The sequence below is a fragment of the Myotis myotis genome, unplaced genomic scaffold (assembly GCF_014108235.1).
Source record: "Myotis myotis isolate mMyoMyo1 unplaced genomic scaffold, mMyoMyo1.p scaffold_m19_p_6, whole genome shotgun sequence".
Lineage (NCBI taxonomy): Eukaryota > Metazoa > Chordata > Mammalia > Chiroptera > Vespertilionidae > Myotis > Myotis myotis.
The window spans coordinates 85107317-85120210 of NW_023416368.1; the positions used below are offsets into that span (position 1 = coordinate 85107317).

A 12894-nucleotide genomic window follows, 5' to 3' on the forward strand; every position below is an offset into this window, starting at 1 on the left:
TTTAGTTTAGTTTTGTTTTTAAATATATTTTATTGATTTTTTACAGAGAGGAAGGGAGAGGGATAGAGTTAGAAACATCAATGAGAGAGAAACATCAATCAGCTGCCTCCAGCACACCTCCTGCTGGGGATGTGCCTGCAACCAAGGTACATGCCCTTGACTGGAATCGAACCTGGGACCTTTCAGTCCGCAGGCCGATGCTCTATCCACTGAGCCAAACCGGTTAGGGCCAAATTTTAGTTTTTAGTGTACAAGTTTTTCACCTTCCTGGTTAAATTTGTTCCTACCCTTTTTTGTTTCTTTTTGATTCTATCATAATTGAAATTTTTTCCTTAATTTCTTTTTCGGATGTTTTTTTTCTAGTGTATGATATGCAACTGGTTTTGGGGGCTTTTTGTGTGTTGTTTTACAACTTTGCTTAATTCATGTATTAGTTCTAATAGGTGTGTGGTGTGTGTGTGTGTGTGTGTGTGTGTGTGTGTGTGTGTGTATTCAGGGTTTTCTATACATAAAACGTCTACTTCTTTTCTACCTCTTCCTTACATTCTCGGATGCCTTTTATGTATTTTTCTTACCTTTTATGTATTTTTCTTAATTATGGTATCTAGAACTTCCAATCCTATGCTGTTGAATAGAAGTGATGAAAGTGGGCATCCTTGTCTTTTTCCTGATCTTAATAAAAATTGTTTTACTTTTGAACCATGGGAATGTTTCAACTATTTGAACTAAAGGCAAATGTACTAGACGTGGCCTCTGCATTCCCTGGCCCTGCGTTCTTAGGCACATCCTGCTGTGTTCTCGCTTCCGAATTCCTTGAGGATCAGGTTGGCATCTCCCCTCAGGGCCCTCTCTGTGTTCTCAATGCAGGCTTGTTTTTGAGTCTGGTGTGCTATTTGAAAGGAGGGACTGACAGCCCCGGACAAAATTTTAATTCCAAATGATCAAAATCCCAAGAAAAGTGGAATTCAGGAACAGCAGCTCTCTCGTGTTGCAGTCACGCCCATGATACTTTCTCATATTTTCACTTATTTAATCATTGCTACAGGCAGGCGCTGGAGTTGGAAGCCATGGTTTCTGCCCTCACATGGCTAACGGGTGTTTTATGGAGATAATTCGATGGCAACCAAGTCAAGGCAGGCCCTTAATCGCACTGACTGGAAAGCACCAAGCACCTGCAGCTACTCATCCTTCCTCTGCTGTCTGCCGGGCCCAAGGCCAGACCATCTGCCAGGGCTCACTTCTACCAAAGGCCCGACTTCCTCCGGTGGAGACTATCGGAGTCCCAGCTGCCTGGTGAGTTAGAGGTGAAAACCAGGACAAGGTGGGCTACCCATTAGAATGAGGAAACAGCCTTGCCTGGGTTGTCTTAGATTATTTTGCAACCAGGAACTTTCAAATGAAGGGGATTGACGGAAAGATTACTTTTTAAAAATATATTTTTTTATTGATTTCAGAGAGGAAGGGAGAGGGATAGAGAGTTAGAAACATCAATGAGAGAGAAACATTGATCATCTCCCTCCTGGGGATGTGCCTGCAACCAAGGTACATGCCCTTGACCGGAATCGAACCTGGGACCCTTCAGTCTGCAGGCCAACGCTCTATCCATTGAGCCAAACCAGTTAGGGCCAGAAAGATTACTTTTAAGTGCCTAGAAGAAAGAATGTCTTCCCTGAAGAGAAGAAAAAAAGATGCCGTTGCCACACAAAGTCAGTCAAAAACTAAAAAATAAAAGAGCAAGCCCATTTATGATGTTTATTGTGGCAAGTCTATATGAAGTTACCAAATACAACAACAACCCTCTGAGCTAGTTGCAGAAGAGCAATGGAGGCTCCGAGAGGTAGAAGTAGAAAAATGAATCAGCATGACCCTGTCCTCAGGCCATGTGTGGTGTTAGGAACAGAAGGGGCCTGATGGGGAGAACCAAGATGGCGGCATAGGTAAACACCGGAGAATGCTGCCTCGCACAACCACTTCAAAAATACAACTAAAAGACGGAACGGACATCACCCAGAACCACAGGAAAGCTGGCTGAGGGGAAATTCTTCAACTAGAAGGAAAGAGAACAGCATACCGAGACTCATAGGAGGCGCAGTGCGGAAAATACAAAGGTGCAGAGGTGCGCGCGGAGCGGGCTGGTGGCTGAGGGCGCGGTTGTTGTTTTCAATTGGGAGGGAGGCCCAGGCCCTGAGCTCCAGTTCTGGGTGAGTCTCTAGGGACCCAGACTCAAACGGGAGAAGCGGGACTGTCTGGCATCGGTCAGAACGCGAGGGCAGCTTTCTCTCCGAGGTTTGCAGCGGTTGCAGGGACTCTGAGAGGCACAGCCTCTGGGGACGGGACTGAGAGCAGCCATAACTGCTCCCTCCACCCGCCCTGTTGATCCCGTGCGACCCGCCCAAGCCAAGCCCTGCACAGAGCCATTTGCCGGATAGCCTCAGGCAAAGGCTATATTAGCACCTCCCCAGAGGACAGAAGTTTTCCCACTGCAGACACAGCTGACTCTCACAGCCAGTTGGCCTGGAGGTCAAATCACCCCTAGTATTACCTACAACAATCAAGGCTTAACTACAACAAGACTGCGCACAAAGACCACTAGGGGGTGCACCAAGAAAGCATAAAAAAAATGCGGAGACAAAGAAACAGGACAAAATTGTCAATAGAAGATATAGAGTTCAGAACCACACTTTTTTTTTTTTTTTTTTTAATATATTTTATTGATTTTTCACAGAGAGGAAGGGAGAGGGATAGAGAGTTAGAAATATCGATGAGAGAGAAACATCGATCAGCCGCCTCCTGCACATCTCCTACTGGGGATGTGCCCGCAACCCAGGTACATGCCCTTGACCGGAATCGAACCTGGGACCTTTCAGTCCACAGGCTGACGCTCTATCCACTGAGCCAAACCGGTTTTAGCCAGAACCACACTTTTAAGGTCTCTCAAGAACTGTCTAGAAGCCGCCGATAAACTTAATGAGATCTACAAGAAATCTAATGAGACCCTCAATGTTATGATAAAGAACCAACTAGAAATTAAGCATACACTGACTGAAATAAAGAATACTATACAGACTCCCAACAGCAGACCAGAGGAGCGCAAGAATCAAGTCAAAGATTTGAAATGCGCCGAAGCCGGTTTGGCTCAGTGGATAGAGCGTCGGCCTGCGGACTGAAAGGTCCCAGGTTCGATTCTGGTCAAGGGCATGTACCTTGGTTGCGGGCACATCCCCAGTAGGAGATGTGCAGGAGGCAGCTGATCGATGTTTCTCTCTCATCGATGTTTCTAACTCTCTATCTCTCTCCCCTCCTGTCTGTGAAAAATCAATAAAATATATTTAAAAAAAAAAAAAAAAAAAAAAAAAGATTTGAAATGCGAAGAAGCAAAAAACACCCAACCGGAGAAGCAAAATGAAAAAAGAATCCGAAAATACGAAGATAGTGTAAGGAGCCTCTGGGACAGCTTCAAGAGTACCAACATCCGAATTATAGGTGTGCCAGAAGAAGAGAGAGAGCAAGATATTGAAAACCTATTTGAAGAAATAATGACAGAAAACTTCCCCTACCTGGTGAAAGAAATAGACTTACAAGTCCAGGAAGCGCAGAGAACCCCAAACAAAAGGAATCCAAAGAGGACCACACCAAGACACATCATAATTAAAATGCCAAGAGCAAAAGACAAAGAGAGAATCTTAAAAGCAGCAAGAGAAAGAAACTCAGTTACCTACAAGGGTATACCCATACGACTGTCAGCTGATTTCTCAACAGAAACTTTGCAGGTCAGAAGGGAGTGGCAAGAAATATTCAAAGTGATGAATACCAAGAACCTACAACCAAGATTACTTTATCCAGCAAAGCTATCATTCAGAACTGAAGGTCAGATAAAGAGCTTCACAGATAAGGAAAAGCTAAAGGAGTTCATCACCACCAAACCAGTATTATATGAAATGCTGAAAGGTATCCTTTAAGAAGAGGAAGAAGAAGAAAAAGGTAAAGATACAAATTATGAACAACAAACATGCATCTATCAACAAGTGAATCTAAGAATCAAGTGAATACATAATCTGATGAACAGAATGAACTGTTGATTATAATAGAATCAGGGACATAGAAAGGGAATGGACTGACTATTCTTGGGGGGGAAAGGGGTGTGGGAGATGCGGGAAGAGACTGGACAAAAATCGTGCACCTATGGATGAGGACAGTGGGTGGGGAGTGAGGGCGGAGGGTGGGGTGGGAACTGGAAGGAGGGGAGTTATGGGGGGGAAAAAAAGAGTAACTAATGTAATAATCTGAACAATAAAGATTTAATAAAAAATTAAAAAAAAAGAAGGGGCCTGATGATTTCCACAGGCAGGTCACAGGGAGGCTTGGGGAGAGCTGTCCTGGAGACCTTGCACCCCAGGAATGTTCTTTTCAGAGCTTTTGTGGTCCTTTTCCAGGCCCGCCCTCGCATCTAAGGAGGACTAGTTCTGGAGACTTAGAGCGACGTTACTTTCCGGAAGACAGCCTCTTCCTGGTCACTCTTCCAGGCCCACTGAGCAGGGCCTCCTGCCCTCAGATGGTTCAGGGGAAGCTGGGCTCCCCACAGAAACACAGCATGTTATGTCTTGTCATTTTTCTGAAGGGAAACCAAACTTCTGATCCTAATTGATTGAAAAAAGAAATGGAGCATATGGTACAAGGAGTGGAGTTTCATGGTGGCACACTCACAAATGTTGCAACAGTTCCCAGAACTTGCCCATCCTTGTAAATTTGCCCAGGTGATTGCTAATTAACTCATTTGATCCTGAGCCTGAGCCTGCCAAGTAAGGGAAGAGGGCATTATTTCCTCCCCTTTCCAGGCTGTGAAAGCTAATTTACTCACCCAAGGTCTGTCTGATTCCAGAGTTGGGGCTCTTAACTACCATTCTGCTTATAAATCTCTTCCTCTGTATTCATCACCGTTTTCCTTTCTGAAGGTTTGATGGTCCCCTTCTGCCTCTTTTTAATTTTTACTGATTTTACAGAGAGGAGGGGAGAGAGAGAGAGAGAGACATCCATCTGTTGTTCCACTTATTTGTGCATTCCTTGGTTGATTCTCTCACCTGCCTTGACTGCGGATCAAACCCGCAGCTTTGGCATTTTGGGCCGACGCTCTAACCAGCTGAGCTACCCAACCAGGGCTCTGGCTCTTTTCTGCCGTCTCCCATGGGTTTCCCATCAGCGTCCTAGGGCTCCGTTTGTAAACCCCAGGGCACTCCACTCATTCTTGGGGGAGCCCTCCAGGGCTGCCAGCTGCTGGGTGAGCCTTCTGGCCGCGGGCCACGGGCAACCGCACAAATCCCCAAAGAGGCTTCTGATCCTGAGAAGCTGCTCTGCTCTCCACCAGCCTCCGCCGCCGCCGGCTGGGCAGCCGCTCGGCTCTGAACGCCCCACTTTGTTTTGATTTTTCCTTGGGGAGAGGACGTGGCCTGTTTGTTCCTCTCTTTCTCCGAAAAAGGATAAATCAATATCTATGTCCAGGCTCCAGGTTTCGGGTCCGTTGTTTTAGCGATGTTTTTTGCTCATAATTCATCCAAGTGTCGAATCCCACAGACAGAGCCCGTGGTTGGTTGTACTTCGGTGAGGATTTTAGTCAAAGGCCTCCTGGATTACTGTGTATACTGCGACTTGGAATAACCGTTCTAAAAACTATAGAGAACTAAAACTCGGCTAAAATCTACATTCGACTCCTAGAAAGGAAAAGGTGCGGAGAGAAAGGAGGGGGGAAACTTTCCCAGGTCCAGTGTTTCCGTCTGAGGCAGAGGGGAGACTGTCGCCAGCCCATGAGCCCTTGTTGGGAGGGCAGACCGTTCATCTCGGGAATGGACAGGAGATCCGACAGGAGACGCGTTTCCAGTTTGGGGAGAGCCCGCTCGTCACCCACAGCCCACACAGCCGGGTCCGGCCCGGAGCCCGCAGGGCTAAAGGGGTTAAGGGGCTGTGTCCCATCCGCGGCCCAAACTCCTCCTCTCGCCGCGAGGTGCAGATATTTGAAAATCACCCCATGCAGACTCCTCCCCCTCGGAGGGACCTCGCATTGAAATGCTGCAAATGACTGGGCCCCGGGTGCAGTCGCCGCCGGGCTGTGCGAAGCCCGAGGTTGCCGCGCGGACACTGCCAACAGGGGCCGGCAGCCGGGGCCGGGCGCCGCGGAGAGCATGAGGCTGTGCTGGCTGCCCGTCCTGCTCCTCGCCGCGGAGATGCCTGCAGGTGAGGTTGGCTCCGGGCGCCCGCTCGGGGTGTGGGGAGCCCCCCGAATTCCCGGAGCCCCCTTGGTAATTTTTTGGGGGGCGGGGCAGCGAAAAAAAAATCACTGCATCCTCGGGAGACGTGGGACAATGGCACAAAGTCCTCCCCAACAGCTGGAGAGAACGCTGAGGGGCGCGAGGGTCTGGGGAGCCAGAGGAAACGGGATGCGGCTTTCTCCGCAAGTCCGCTCGAATGGGGATTCCCCTGGTCTCCCTCAGACCGGGAGCCGGATCCCCAGCGCTGGGGAGGGGGACCCCGTCCCGGAGTTACTGTAGGGGCAAGGGTGACCCGAAGTTCGGCTTCCCCGCGCCCCACCGCGGGCAGGAGTAACCGAGGCTCCAAGCCGGCTTTGTGCTGCCCGCGGGCTCCGCGCACCTGGGAGCCGAGCCGAGCCGAGGGCATCCTACCCGGCCGCGGCGCGCGCGCTTCTGCCCCCGGCCAACGCCTCCCACCCCGCCCCCGGCCCGCCCCCGAGCCCCCATTGGGCGCAATTCAAACAGGCGAGCCTAGAGTCTCTCCCTCTGACCAATGGGAGGCGGCATCTGCGGAGGCGCGCGCGGAGCGGGGCGGGGCTTGCGCACGCGCGGGGCGGGGCTGGCTGAGGGTTCGCGCCGTGCCTGGTGCGGCATGAGGCGGCCGCAGGAGATCTGCTCGCTCGCCTCGGTCCCGGGCGCCCATCACAAAGGAGACGACCCTCCCCGGGCCCTGCAGTCTCCTCCGCGCGCGAGCACGAGGCGCCCGCTGAGCGCCGTGGTCCCCTCGGCGAATTCCGCGGCTTCCTCCGCGCTCCGTGCCCCGGCCTCCACTCGCACTGTGTCTTCGAGGCCGCCCTCGCCTCGCCCGCCCGGGACCTGTCGCAGTGTCTCCGGGCGCCTGCGGGGCTCGGCTCCTCCCGAGGCCGAAGCCTCGCCTCTGAAATGGGCCGGTGGGGGCCGGGCCGGGCCGGGAAGGTGCGACACCGACGGACCCCTCCGAATCGCCTTGTTTGTGCGGAGGCTCCCAAGCGGGTTCAGTTGACTGCCTCTCTGACGATGGTTCACTTTGCAGCGGTTCTCAACCCGTGGGTCGCGACCCCTTTGGGGTCCAAGGACCCTTTCATAGGGGTCGCCCAAATACATCCTGCATATCAGATATTTACATGACGATTCATAACAGTAGCAACATTACAGTTATGAAGTAGCAACGAAAATAATTTTATGGCTGGTGGTCACCACAACATGAGGAACTGCATTAAAGGGTCGCGGCATCAGGAAGGTTGAGAACCACTGCTTCAGGGGGTTTCAGATTTAGATTTGGACAAGAGGCTGGTAGGTGCACAGTCCTGAGTGGCTTTAAATGAGCTGCCAGAGCCGTAAACGGATTGGGGTTTCCTGATTCACAGGATTGCAGGAAGCTTTTTTTTTTTTTTTTAATGGGGAGGGGGGTGGCTTTGACTGGAGAGCTTTGAACTCTTGACCTATGGGTTTGTGCTGGGAGGGGAGCCAGGAGGGGAGGTGCAGCCTCAGAGCAGAGGACAGTTTAATAATTCAGCCCGCAGGTGTGAAGTGCAGGGGCCAGGTGTGGTCGAGACACCCGACTCACCTGCGGTTCACACACTGATCCCCTCCTTCCCGGGGAGGTCATGGCAGTGAGGCTGGGGCAGGACGTGCAGTTTAGTTTTCTCTCCCGCTGGGTGGCTGGGAGCGGATGGGTCTCCTGTTCTGAAGGCGCCTCTGAGTCCGATCTCCCCAAACCCTGGCAGCTGGCAGCTACTTCTCTCTCCTGGTGCAAACCCGATGCTGCAGCAGCCCCGGTGGCTCCTGGGCTGTCTGTCTTCAAAGCATCTCGGGTTGGGGGTGGGGTGGGGGGTGTCTTGTTCATTTCCTTTGGAATCTGAGCTGCAGGCTTCCCTTAGCCAGATCAATGTCCCTCAATAGTTGTCTGATGATGGAGCAAAGATGTAATGGCTACTGTAAGGAGAAGGTATCTTAAGACCGACACACGAAACAGGCACTTCCATAGAATATCACAGAATCTATTTCCTTGAGGGAAGATTGGGCCAGAGTGGAAGGGACAACCCAGCAGTTTTCCACTAAAATTATTCTCCGCTAAAGACTCCTGTTACTGCACATTTTTTAAAAATATATTTTATTAATATTTTACAGAGAAGAAGGAGAGGGATAGAGAGTTAGAAACATCGATGAGAGAGAAACATCGATCAGCTGCCTCCTGCACACCTCCTACTGGGGATGTGCCCGCAACCAAGGTACATGCCCTTGATTGGAATCGAACCTGGGACCCTTCAGTCCGCAGGCTGACGCTCTATCCACTGAGCCAAACCAGTTAGGGCTTACCGCACATTTTTAAATATTATAACGCAGGTACTAAGGATTGACAAGACCAAGGAACAAAGAATACAGTAGTGCTAGGGGCCATATATCCTGGTGGTCCATACTATCACTAGTTTGGTATTCATTTCTGTTGTCATCTGGTCATTATTAACAAAAGTATTTTAAGGAACACAGATACTCATTAACTAGAAGGGTTTTTTGTTTTGTTTTAAATGTTTTTATTGATTTCAGAGAGGCAGGGACAGGGAGAGAGAGATAGAAACATCAATGATGAAAGAATCATTGATCGGCTGCCTCCTGCACACCCCCTACTGGGGATTGAGTCTGCAACCTGGACATGTGCCCTTGATCAGAATCGAACCCAGGACCCTTCAGCCCGCAGACTGACACTCTACCCATTGAGCCAAACCAGCTAGGGTAAACTAGAAGGTTTTGATGTACTTACTAAGGACAGTGAGTTTAAGCAAAGGTCACAACATGAAAGGACACAAAGATGGAGATGGTTTTTTGTTCACATCTGCATCTATATAATAGTTGTGTGCAGAGTATCAAATATGCCAAGGGCACACCCAAACTCAGAGAACATAGAGCATCCTGTTAAGAGTTGTGTCTGCCTTAGCAAATTCTTCCACAGCCATACTGGGAAAAGATAGGGAGAGCTTTTTTTGAGGCTGGAAACCTGAAAGGGGAATTATGTACCTCATCCTGTCTTTCCAGGCTAGTCCTGCTCTTTTCTGTGGGGTTCCTCCCCTGATAATATTCAATTCGAGATGCCTTTGTTGCTGGGTGCTTCGATGGTCCCTTAGCATTCCATGTTGAGTACATTAAGTTGAGTACTTCACACTGCCTAGCCGGTTTGGCTCAGTGGATAGAGCGTCAGCCTGCGGACTGAAGGGTCCCAGGTTCGATTCTGGTCAAGGGCACATGCCCAGGTTGCGGGCTTGATCCCCGGTTGGGGGTGGGAGGGCGGGGTTTTCAGGAGGCGGCCGATCAATGATTCTCTCATCATTGATGTTTCTCTCTCTCTCTCCCTCTTCCTTCCTCTCTGAAATTAATAAAAATATATTTAACAAAATAACATCCACACTTTGCCCAGCTGTCAAGCAAGGGACCGTTCGTTGCTGTGGGAGTAACTGCAGTGAGTATTGACAGGGACAGGCTACTGCTCCCCAAAGTTGCCTGGCAACAAAGTCTACCATTGAGATCACTCCTGGGGAAACTACCCTGGCGTCCGAGTTCGGAAGAGCGCACTGGTAAATGGATTTCTCATTCATTTTCAGCTGCGTCTGCTAGCTCCAGGCATCTCTTCTTTCCAGGAAATGACCCTATCTATAGTTTTTATTTCCCTTACCACAACTACCTTCAGTATGTCGATGTAAGAACCTGCAAAGAATTTTTTAGGAGTTTATTTGGGCCAAAATGATGACAGTTGCCAGGAAACAAAATCTCAACGGACTGAGAAAATGCTCCGGAAAATGGCAGTTTTGTAGTTTATTTGATACATTAGAATCAAAGTAGGAAAAGGGCGGGAGAAAGCAAAGCGGGAAATCTCTGAGATTGGATAAAGAGGAAACCGGAGAGATACTTCTTTCACATTGGTGGACACAGGATAGTTAACAATTAACGTTTACAAAACATAGACATAGTATTCCTAGAGCAAGGTGAAAATGAGGGGTTCTGTGGTCTGCCCTGGTGCAGAGGTTGTGCCCTGAGAGGTCTGGAAAAGAAGATTTCTCTTACTTTTTTTTTTCTTCTCAAACAAAAAAAAAATATGGAACACAATGCATTTACGTGTCATCCTTGAGCAGGGGCCACGCTAATCGTCTCTGTCTTGGTCCAATTTTAGTATCTATGCTGCCAAAGTGAGCACACTATGACTTTTCAAAGGTATGTTATCTTAGATGCAAAAAGACAGCAGACGGTCTCAATTAAGGTAGATATTGACCTTTGTCGAGGAAGCTACAGGCCATGACTCGCTTTTAGTTAGGAATTTTCTGTGTCAGATCATCCCATGCGGTTACGCTCAGCCTCTGAGTTTGTAAGGCCTGCATGCGGGCCTCCCAAGCTTTAATTTCGTCAGGTTTAGTGTGTGGCTCCTTCGTCCACAAGCAGCGTGGGACAGCAAACATCGAAAGCATTTACTACCTCATTTGTGTGTTGGAGAAAAAGCAGAAATGTGTATTCTCCTTTTCTGTTTCGATCACTTGGTTCCTGATTTGTCCCTCATAACCGGAGCAATTTAAGGGCTAGAGGTTAGAGATCTGGGGGGTTGGGTGGGGTGCAGTGCTTCAGTAATTTTAGGCATCCCCAGCAGGAGATCTAAAAGTGTGTGCTCCCTTTTGCTTTTGCTGAAATGTAAATGAAACTGACATAGGCAATCCAAACCTCGCTTCTGCAATGGGGAGGAAACAAAGATGTGCAGTTCCTTTGGGCTGTAGTGTTTAGAACAGAGCCAGTCCTGTCTACCACGGGGACACCCGTCTGATGTGTTGTTACCTGCTGCTGCCTGAGGTGTTGTTTTTAAAATTTTTTTAAACATTGATTTATTTTTTTAGAAAGAGAGAAAAACTGATTGTGTTGTTCCACTTATTTTTTTTTTTTAAATATATTTTATTGATTTCTTACAGAGAGGAAGGGAGAGGGATAGAGAGTCAGAAACATCAATGAGAGAGAAACATCGATCAGCTGCCTCCTGCACACTCCCCACTGGGGATGTGCCCGCAACCAAGGCACACGCCCTCGACCGGAATCGAACCCGGGACCCTTCAGTCCGCAGGCCGACGCTCCATCCACTGAGCCAAACCAGTTAGGGCTGTTCCACTTATTTATGCATTCATTGGTTGATGCTTGTATGTACCCTGATCAGGGATCGAACTCACAACCTTGGATTATCTGGACAATGCTGTAACCAACTGAGTTATCAGGCCAGGGCAGTGCTCCCTGTTTCTGGTTGCCGTTTCTCAGCCAACTGCTGTCTGACTGTACCTATAACAACAAAATCCATCCCCTTTTCAAACATTGTCTGGAGCTGATGGCCAGCTGTTGGATGACCTGGTCTGATAGAAATAGGTAGTGGTGGGGTCTTGCTGTTGGTGAGGTCTTCAGCCACCTGTGGCTGACAGATATTTAGAGAACTATTACCAGGTGAAGGCTTGATGTCCAGGAAAGGAGTTTAATGTTGTTTTTTAAATATATTTTTATTGATTTCAGAGAGGAAGGGAGAGGGAGAGATTGAAACATCAAGGATGAGAGAGAATCATTGGTTGGCTGCCTCCTGCACGCCCCCTACTGGGGCTTGAGCCCACAACCGGGTATACCTGGTATACTCTGATAGGGAATTGAACTGTGACCTCCTGGTTCATAGGTCAATGCTCAACCACTGAGCCATCCAGGCGGGGCAGAATTTATTGTTCTTATCTTTATCCCTCTTTATTTATTTATTTATTTATTTTTTAAATTTTTTAAATATATTGATTTTTTACAGAGAGAAAGGGAGAGGGATAGAGAGTTAGAAACATCAATGAGAGAGAAACATTGATCAGCTGCCTCCTGCACACCCCCCACTGGGCATGTGCCCGCAACCAAGGTACATGCCCTTGACCAGAATCGAACCTGGGACCCTTCAGTCCGCAGGCCGAAGCTCTATCCGCTGAGCCAAACCAGTCAGGGCTCTTTCTCCCTCTTTAAAGGGCCTTAAGATATTACTATTATTTCCAGTGGCTCCTTTAGTTTGTAAAATAGGTCCTTGTGCAAAGGTCGGGTGGTGAGAGCATTAGTGGTGTGGACGAAAAATGGTTCTACAGAAAGTAATCTCACGGGATGTTCTGATCATAAATTCCTAGCTTGGCAGGTCATGGTGGGAAGTCACACCTCAGGCATATAACTTCGAAAAGGCTTGTATTTGCCTTAAGCAAGCTCTGTCCGTTGTTTCTGTGCATCTAGTCCAGCCGTGGGCAAACTACAGCCCGAGGGCCAGATCCGGCCTGTTTGAAATGAATAAAACTAAAAAAAAAAAAAAGACCGTACCCTTTTATGTAATGATGTTTACTTTGAATTTATATTAGTTCACACAAACACTCCATCCATGCTTTTGTTCCGGCCCTCCGGTCCAGTTTAAGAACCCATTGTGGCCCTCGAGTCAAAAAGTTTGCCCACCCCTGATTCTAGTCAGTGATGGCGAACCTATGACACGCGTGTCAGAGGTGACACGCGTGTCAGAGGTGACACGCGAACTCATTTTTTTTGGTTGATTTTTCTTTGTTAAATGGCATTTAAATATATAAAATAAATATCAAAAATA

At 48.6% G+C, this 12894-nt stretch overlaps 1 protein-coding gene and 1 non-coding gene across 3 annotated transcripts in view; one reads left to right on the plus strand and one right to left on the minus strand.

The window, feature by feature from the left end:
• Positions 1-6064: 6064 nt before the first annotated feature.
• Positions 6065-12894, plus strand: part of LDLR (low density lipoprotein receptor) — a 42354-nt gene continuing 35524 nt past the window's right edge. For both annotated transcript variants that reach the window (XM_036314534.1, XM_036314535.1), the window contains exon 1: positions 6065-6225. In XM_036314534.1, coding sequence (XP_036170427.1) covers positions 6174-6225 — 52 coding nt within the window. In that variant the 5' untranslated portion in view covers positions 6065-6173. The remainder of the gene's footprint in view (positions 6226-12894) is intronic.
• On the minus strand, positions 10358-10464 carry LOC118659405. Its single transcript, XR_004968537.1, has one exon. It is a non-coding gene; the product is annotated as a U6 spliceosomal RNA (small nuclear RNA).